Source organism: Monoraphidium neglectum (genome assembly GCF_000611645.1).
Source record: "Monoraphidium neglectum strain SAG 48.87 unplaced genomic scaffold scaffold01279, whole genome shotgun sequence".
Lineage (NCBI taxonomy): Eukaryota > Viridiplantae > Chlorophyta > Chlorophyceae > Sphaeropleales > Selenastraceae > Monoraphidium > Monoraphidium neglectum.
Genome location: NW_014012349.1, coordinates 7,645 through 15,325, shown reverse-complemented (window position 1 = coordinate 15,325; position 7,681 = coordinate 7,645). Strand labels below are relative to the sequence as shown.

Here is a 7,681-nt window from a genome sequence, read left to right as displayed (position 1 = left end):
CGCTGCCGCTCACCCTCTCATCCGTCAACGCCGGCGGCTGGGCGCCCCGCAAGGACCACGCGAGCGGCCGCCTCGTGCGCGGCGCGCTGCAGCTGCCGCCCGGGGCGCTGCTGCTGCTGGACGAGACGGGGCTGGGGGCGGGTGCGATCGGGGAGGCGGGGGTGCGCAGCCTGCAGGCGCTGGGGCGGGTGCTGGCGGACCAGCAGCTGCCCGTCGACTTCCAGTTCTACCAGGTGGGGGGAGTGGGGCGGGAGTGTTGTGGGGAGGAAGGAGTGGGGGGCGAGGGGTTGAATCACATCAAGGTGGGGCGACCAAAGAGAGGGTTTGGTGAAGCAGGCAGCGCCGCGGGCGCATTTGGCAGGGCCGTGTGGGCAGAGGAGGCAAGGGCGGTGCGAGAACCTTTGATGCTCGGGGGCAGGAATTCGCCTCGCACACAGCCAGACGACCCCCCTGGCGCACCACACCCCTCCACCCAGTCAAAGTCACCCACATCCTGCCTCTCTCCCACCACCCGGCCCCAACACCAGGCGGACTACCCCGTCGATGTGGCGGTCGTGACCGTCAGCCGCGGCCGCTCCCTCCTGCGGGACTCCCACCACATCGTCCTGCCCCTAGCGCCGCAGCCCGCCGCCGCGGCGCCCCCCGACGCGGCCGGCGGCGCGCCCCCCGCGGCAGCCGCCGCGCCCGCCCTGTGTGCTGCTGAGCTGGAGGGTGTGCGCGACTATCTGGCGTTCGCGCGCTGCCTGCAGTGCCAGCTGGACGAGGCGGCGGCGGAGCGGCTGGCGGCGGCGTTTGGGGAGGCGGCGCGGGCGGAGCCGGGGTTCAGCATGGAGCGCTTCAACACCTGCGTCACGGTGCGCACACGCGCCCGCGTGCATGTGGGGGCCGTGCATTTCATGCATCCTGGTTGGCTGTGTTGGGTGTCTGGATTGCGCTGGAGTCTGGGTGTGGATGCGTTGGGGTCATTTGCATGGGGCTAGGGGTTGCTGTGAAAGCATCTGTGCGCTGCTTGAGACGTCTTGGCCCGTGGGCACAGAGCTGCATGCGGCGGATGCAGGGGGCGGTGACGCGCAGGCCGCGGGCGCTGCGCGCCCCGCGCCGTTGCATGCCAACCCCTCCGACACCCCCCCCCAAAACACACACATACACACACCGCCCGCGTCCGCGCACACACAACTTCCAGTGCACGCGCTCCAACAAAGCAACCATTCCCGTACTTTTGCCGCACCCTCGCAAGTGCACGCCGGCTGCGCCCCATCTATTTCTATGCTCGCTCCACCCACCCCACATCCCCCCCCCCCCTTGCGACCCGATGCCCTCCCTCCACCCTCAGCTCGCCAAGCTGTTGTCGCTGTCTGCTGGCCGCGACCGCTTTGACATGTCCTCGTGGGACCGCGCCATGGAGCTGGAGGCGCGCAGGAGGGAGCGCGTCGCCGCCACAATGCCGCCCGCGCCCGCGCCCGCTACCGCGGCCGCGCCTCAGGCGGCGCCTGCGGGCGCTGTGGCGCTGTGAAGAGGCAGCATGTGCTGCTTTGGGGGGGGCCCTGGCGCTGCGTTGGCGCTGGTGGCAGCAGCGAGGGGGCTGGGTCAGCCCGACAGGCGGGCTTGTACAGGGCTTGGACAGCTGAGCAGACTTTGAGGGTACGGGGACGCAACCAAGCAGATTAGGTTAGATCACCTTCATGCCGGCGCAGCATGTGGCTGCCAGCTGTCTCCTTGGGATCGGCGCAACCAGCGGCTGATTGGGTTTGCGCTGGTTTGTTTCAAGACCACTGCGACTGCCACAGTCTGTTGGGGAATTTTTGCACTGTGTCTGCAGCTTCAGAGCCACCTTGACTAAGCCCAGTGTTTTGTAACACAAGAATTTGCGCCTGCCTGACGCTGCACTGATGCCGCATCCCTCAAGCATGAATGTATGGGGAGTGCCATGTGCGAGCGGCGGGTGGTGCCATGTGACAGAGCCCCTGCGGGGGCATCACGCCTCAATAGATTCGGCCGTCGCCATCGCTGGCCTGGGCTGGAGGCAGCCCAACAGGCAGCGGCGCCCCGACAGCGCAGCCTGCAGGGAGGAGGAGGAGCGCCCCACCGGCTGCCAAGTGGCGAAGCAGCTGCAAGGCCGAACGGCCAGATGATTGCGGCGTCTGAGGGGCGGCTCCCGTGCTCATTCAGGTTCAAGCAGGGAGCATCGCCCCGCGAAGAACCGCAAGTAAAGGAAGCATGCACACGCGCCGCCCTTCCGACATAAAGGCAGCCCCTGAATCAACGCAAAAGAATTCAATGCACAGCGGGATCAAATTAGGTAGCAACAAATCGCCCATGCCGCCCGCGGCCCCGGGGTGCCGACCGCGTGGACACCGCCTTGGGGGTTGTGAGCGCACAGGAGCCCCCCGCCACGGCCCAGGACCAGGCGTCCCCTGGCTGCGCTGCGCCGCGCCGCGCCCCCGCAACAAGAGCCTTCCTGGGCCGGTCACGGCGCCGCATCCAGCGATGCCCGCGCACAGCCGGGCGCGCCGTCCCGCCGGATGCTGATGGGCACCGTCACCGGCTCGGCCATGGCATTGCCCGAGGCGTCCCTGAAAAGCACGCTGATCCCCAGGGTGCGACCGCCTGCGCCGCCGCCCGCGTCGGCGCGCACGCAGGCGCGGCCGTCGGGCAGCACCCTGCACGCGTCCGGCCCCGCGCCTGCGCCGCAGCTCGCCTGGAACTGCAGCGGGCGCTCGGGGCCGGAGCACGCGTCCTCGGCTGTCACGAGCTCTGGCAGCGGCCAGCATGCCCACTTGCCGTCGGCCGGCCCAACGCACTCCCCGCCGGCCTTCTTGGGGGCGACCCGCGGCGGCGTCGCGTCGGCGACCGTCACGTTGTGCACCGTGCAGCGCGTCACGACGCCGCTGGACAGTGACCGCGCGGTGACGGCCAGCGCGCGGGTGCCGGGTGACAGGTCCGACCCGGGTGCAAAGTCGACCTTGGCGGACGCCAGCCAGGCGGGCGGCTGCTCCATCAACTTCAGGGCCTCCTCCGGCGCCGCGCGGCACGCGTCTGGCGCCGTGACGATCGTGACGTTGCGCCCCGTGCAGCGGAAGCAGGCCTTGGCGCTGACCGTGCCGCGCCCCGTCAGCTGGCGGGTGACGCTGCCGTCAGCGACGTCGACGGTCACCGTGGCCGGGTACTTGCCGGGCTGGGTCGCGAACGTGAAGCTGCCGCCGCTACCGCTGAGCGCCACGGGCCGCCCCGTGGCCGCCACGCCGTCCGCCCACGACACGTCCCACTGCGCTGGGGCCGCTGACTGGCCGGGGAGCAGCGCAAGGGGTGTGGGCGCGAGCGTCACTGGCAGGCCGGCGCAGGAGGTCGGTGGAATCTCGAGGGTCAGGTTTGCCGTGGGCTCCACGATAAGGAGGGTAGAGAGGTAGTAGACGGTGTTGACCGAAGAGGTGCTGCCCCCGCCCGCGCCGCCGGCCGCGCCGACCACCTCTGCTCGGTACAGCCCCGGCGCCGCCGCGCCAAACGCCGCCGCGGCGCCGCCCGCGGACGAGCGCGCGAGCGGCGCCTTGTGGGCGGCGGCGGCGCGCGGCGTCAGGGGGGTGAGCCTCCAAGAGAAGGACAGCTGCCGCTGGGGGCCCGCCGCCGCGTCCAGCCCCTGCTCCGCACCCCACCCCTTTGGCAGCCCGACACCGCCGCACGAGAGCGCCAGCGGGGCAAACTCGGCACCCGAAAAGTAGCCCTGGCCGCAGCGGCCGGCTGCAAAGCCCTCGGGCGACGCCGCGGTGTAGTAATCGCTCCAGAGCGGCTTTGCCACCACCGTGATCGCCGAGGAGGCGCGCGCCACCTTGCCGCCGCCGCCAGGGGTGACCTCCAACAGCAACTCAAACGTGCCTGGCGCCGCCAGCTTGAAGCGCGCCGGCGCGCCGCAGCCATACACTTTGGCGCCACCCGCACGAGGCCCCTCCAGCGTCCAGACGCAGGCGGACCCCGCGAGCTGGTCCTGCCAGCCTGCGGCGCTGAGGTCAAACAGCCCACTGGCGGCGGCGTCGACGTCCAGCGTAGCCCCCTGGTAGAAGGTCAGGGACGGGAGCTTCGGGACGGCTGCCAGCTTGGAGCCGTAGATTGCCGGCGCCGTCGTGATTACCGAGGCCGCCGCAGCACCGCCGCCGCCCACCGCAGGCGCCGCCTCTTTGCCCGCCGGCGCGTCGGGCCGCACCGCCACCCGCGCGACCGCCTCGCTCACGCCGCCGCGGCCGTCCTCTGCTGTGATCAGCAGCTGGTAGTCGCCCGGCTGCGCCCCGGGGCCGAGGTCGACCTTGGGGCCGCTGCCGGCGCGTGTCTCGCCGGTGGACTCCTCCATGAGTGTCCACTTGAGAGCCACGCTGTCGCCGTCAGGGTCAACTACGCCGCTGACCGAGAAGCTCTCGGCTGGCGTCACGTTGTACGAGAGGCCGGCCGCAATGACGGGCGGCGAGTTGGCGGGGCCGCTGCCGCCGGCCGGGGCGGCGGGGCCGGCGCCGCCGACGCCGGCGATGGTGACAGTGCCGGGGCCGGGGGGGAGAGTGGGGCCGGAGCTGGGCGGGGCGGCGATGGTGAAGGTCTTTCGAGCCGTGGCGGTGTTGCCGGCAGAGTCGCTGACGAGCAGCCCGACCTGGGGAATTTGGTGTCAGGGTTTTGTGCCGTGCGAGGCTTCAGTTGGGCAGACAAGCGCTTTGGTTGTTGAAGAAAAAGCGTGAAGAATTAGATAGTTTTGGCCGTGCGGAAATTGCAACGGCAAAGATGCCGGCAACAACACTGGCTTCATGCTCTGCCGCCCATTCCACTGCTGGTGCGCTAGCACATGGTCTTTCTCAGCACTGTCCCTCGCCCACTCCAGCAGCTCCCTATTTCACACTTCACCACGAAACCCCCCAACTCTGCAAGCTGAGGCTGTGGATGCACCACCATTCGTCTCACCTGGTATTCCCCAGGCAGCAGCCAGACCTCGCCCTTTGGTCCCGTCGCGTTTGCCGCCGGCGTGCGCCCCGGCAGGCTCACCACCGCCCACAAAGCGTTGGCCATCCGCGCCCCTTGAGCCGAGGACGACCCGGCAGAGTCCAGCGCGACACGCGTCAGGCCGGACCCCGCCGCCTGCGGCACCAGCGGCGGCGGCAGCGAGATCGCCGCGACAGCCGCGGCGGCGGGGTCGGGGTTGCCTGGGTCGCTGCTGGCGCCGATCACAAACTCCTTGGACGCCGTAGCGTTGCCGCCACCGCTGTCCACAGCCACCATCTGGATCTGGTACTTGCCGACCGGCAGTTTCAGATAGCCAGCGTAACCGGCGACGCTGGCGACGACGCGTGAGTCGGGGATGGACACCACGCGCCAGGCAAAGTAGGTGAGGTTGCGGGCAGGCGCTGGCAGGGTGCCGTTGGCCGACATCAGGAACTGTCGCAATTGGGAAGGAGCGAGGCGGAAAAGAGAATGGGGCGATTCAAGAATGTTGCGATGGTGGCGCAGGATGCACGCTACTGCTGGCTAGTTCATGCGGCTTGTGTTCCAGACACGCGATGCCCGCAAACAACAGCACACCTCAAACGGAGCCGCGCCTGAACCGCAGCACTTGCGGCAACAACGCGCCGCCACTTTTGACCCCCCACCTGCGTCGTGTCGGCGGCGCCCGCGGGCACAAACTCTGGCGGGCTGCTGATGACCGCCGTCGTCTGCGTGACCGGCCACACCGCAAACACCTTGCTCGCCGTCGCGGATGACCCCATCAGATCCGTCACCGTGAGCTGCGCCGCGTACACGCCGGTGCGCAGCCACACGCTCGTCTGCTTGCCGCCTGTGGCCGCAACCACCAAGCCGTCTGGCAGCCGCTTGATCGACCAGGAATACATCAGGATCGGCCGCAGGGGCGCCTGCGTGCTACCCGTCGCATCCAGGGTCACCTTCCCCGTGTGGTTGCCGCCGGTCGACACCACCGCGCCAGGCTCAGCGATCGCCGCGCTCAAAACCGGCAGCCCCAGCAACGTGCTGTTGCCGGCGCCACCAGCGCCTGCGCCGGCGCCGGCCCCTGCGCCCAGAGGCTTGATGGGGCCGGAGGTGCAGTCACGCCACTCCTGGTTGGTCCACGCAGCCAGGTTCGTGAGCGGCGGCATAGACATGATGTCATAGGCGTACACACCAACACCAGTGGTCTTGTCAAAGAGGCACTGGGGTGTAAGGTTGGCGCTCGGCGTGTTGGGGGCCGTGGGCAGCGACTCAGCCATCGGTGACACCATCGCTGGCCGCCCGCCCGGGGGCGGCAGGAGAGGGCCGGCTCCAGGTGGCCGCTGCTGCTGCTGCTGCTGCTGCTGCTGCTGCTGCTGCTGCTGCTGCTGCTGCTGCTGCTGCTGCTGCTGCTGCTGCTGCTGTTGCAACGCATAATTTGGAGCCGCGGCAGCAACGACTATAGGCGGTGCTGAGTCGTCAGGTATCGCATCAACAACCCGGGTGGAGGGATCAACCGCCGATGCCTGGATGGCGGCAGTGGTGGGGCCCACTGCCGCGGTTGTGAAGGGCCCCCTGGGCTGGTAGCTGCTCAGCACCTGGGCTTGGTTTGGCGGTGCGTACAGCGGCGTGACAATGCTCGACACCTGTTGAAGGCCTTGCTGTTGCTGCCCTTGCGTCTGCCGCATGCCCATCTGGGACGGATAGATGACAGGGCGGGGGTTGATCTCTGGCCATGATGCCCTTGAGGGGTGGACCACAGAAGCCTGGCCCAGCGGCTGGGCTGTAAGAGTGGTGGCTGACAAGACGCCCTGCTGCTGCTGCTGCTGTTGCTGCTGCTGGCGGTGGCCCGGGAGCCGCAGCGTGAGCGGGCCCTGCCCCAGCACCGGCGCGCCACCAAGGGCCGGGCGGCTGACAGCAACCGCAGGGGGCAGCATCGGCGGCGCCGCCTCCGCAGCCACCTGGACGACACCACTGCCGCTGGAGCCGCCGTTGCTCGCCGCCGTCACGCCCGTCAGCGGCGGCGCGTACGACGCCGGCAGCACGAGCAGGTCTGTCTGCGTCGCGCTGACGCCGCCGCGGCCGTCGTCAACCTCCAGCGTCAGCACATACTCGCCGACACGGTTCACGGTAAAGCTCGTGTCCATGTCGTAGACCTCGGCGATCGAGTTGTCGCTGTCGGCCAGTCCGAGGGTCCAATGGAACTTCAAGGGGTCCTTGTCGGCGTCTGCGCTGCGCTCTGCACTGACCTTGACGGGCCGCCCGACGTAGCCGGTGTAGGGGCCGCCGGCGTTTGCGACGGGGATGTTGTTCTTGTGGACGACGACCAGTGTCTGCTGGGTGTGCTGGCCGTAGGGGCCGGCCACGCGCAGCATGGCCAGGTACTCGCCGCTGCCGAGGAGCACCTCGAAGGACGCGGGCTCGGGGAACGGGAGCCCCAGGTCCACAAGCTGCGTGGTGGGCCGGATCTGCGAGACGGTCCACATGTATGCGTCCGCGTTGCTGCTGTTGGAGCCGTCAAAGGTGACCGGCGTCAGCTCGCCGCTGCGCGCGCGGAGCACGGCCCCTGGGACGCCGTTGCTCAAGACCGACAGGCGCGCGATCGTTGCCGGCGGCGGCGGCGGCCGCATGGGGGGCGGCGGCGGCGACGGCGGCGGCGGGGGGCTCGGACGTGGAGGGGAGGCGTGGATGACTGTCACTGTGGGCGTGATTGACAAGGCGTTGGACAGGG

At 69.6% G+C, this 7,681-nt stretch overlaps 2 protein-coding genes across 2 annotated transcripts; one reads left to right on the top strand and one right to left on the bottom strand.

The window, feature by feature from the left end:
* Positions 1 to 404: 404 nt before the first annotated feature.
* MNEG_7302 (hypothetical protein) lies at positions 405 to 1,513 on the top strand (the record flags this gene model as incomplete). Its single annotated transcript, XM_014044227.1, has 2 exons — positions 405 to 854; positions 1,334 to 1,513. 2 exons carry the CDS (start codon positions 405 to 407, stop codon positions 1,511 to 1,513), a joined length of 630 nt encoding a protein of 209 aa, XP_013899681.1.
* A 954-nt stretch (positions 1,514 to 2,467) lies between these two features.
* Positions 2,468 to 7,436, bottom strand: MNEG_7301 (hypothetical protein; the record flags this gene model as incomplete). The annotated part of the gene is made up of 3 exons (XM_014044226.1): positions 2,468 to 4,630; positions 4,936 to 5,406; positions 5,619 to 7,436. The coding sequence occupies 3 exons, from the start codon at positions 7,434 to 7,436 to the stop codon at positions 2,468 to 2,470; spliced, it is 4,452 nt and encodes a 1,483-aa protein (XP_013899680.1).
* Between the last annotated feature and the right edge of the window lie 245 nt (positions 7,437 to 7,681).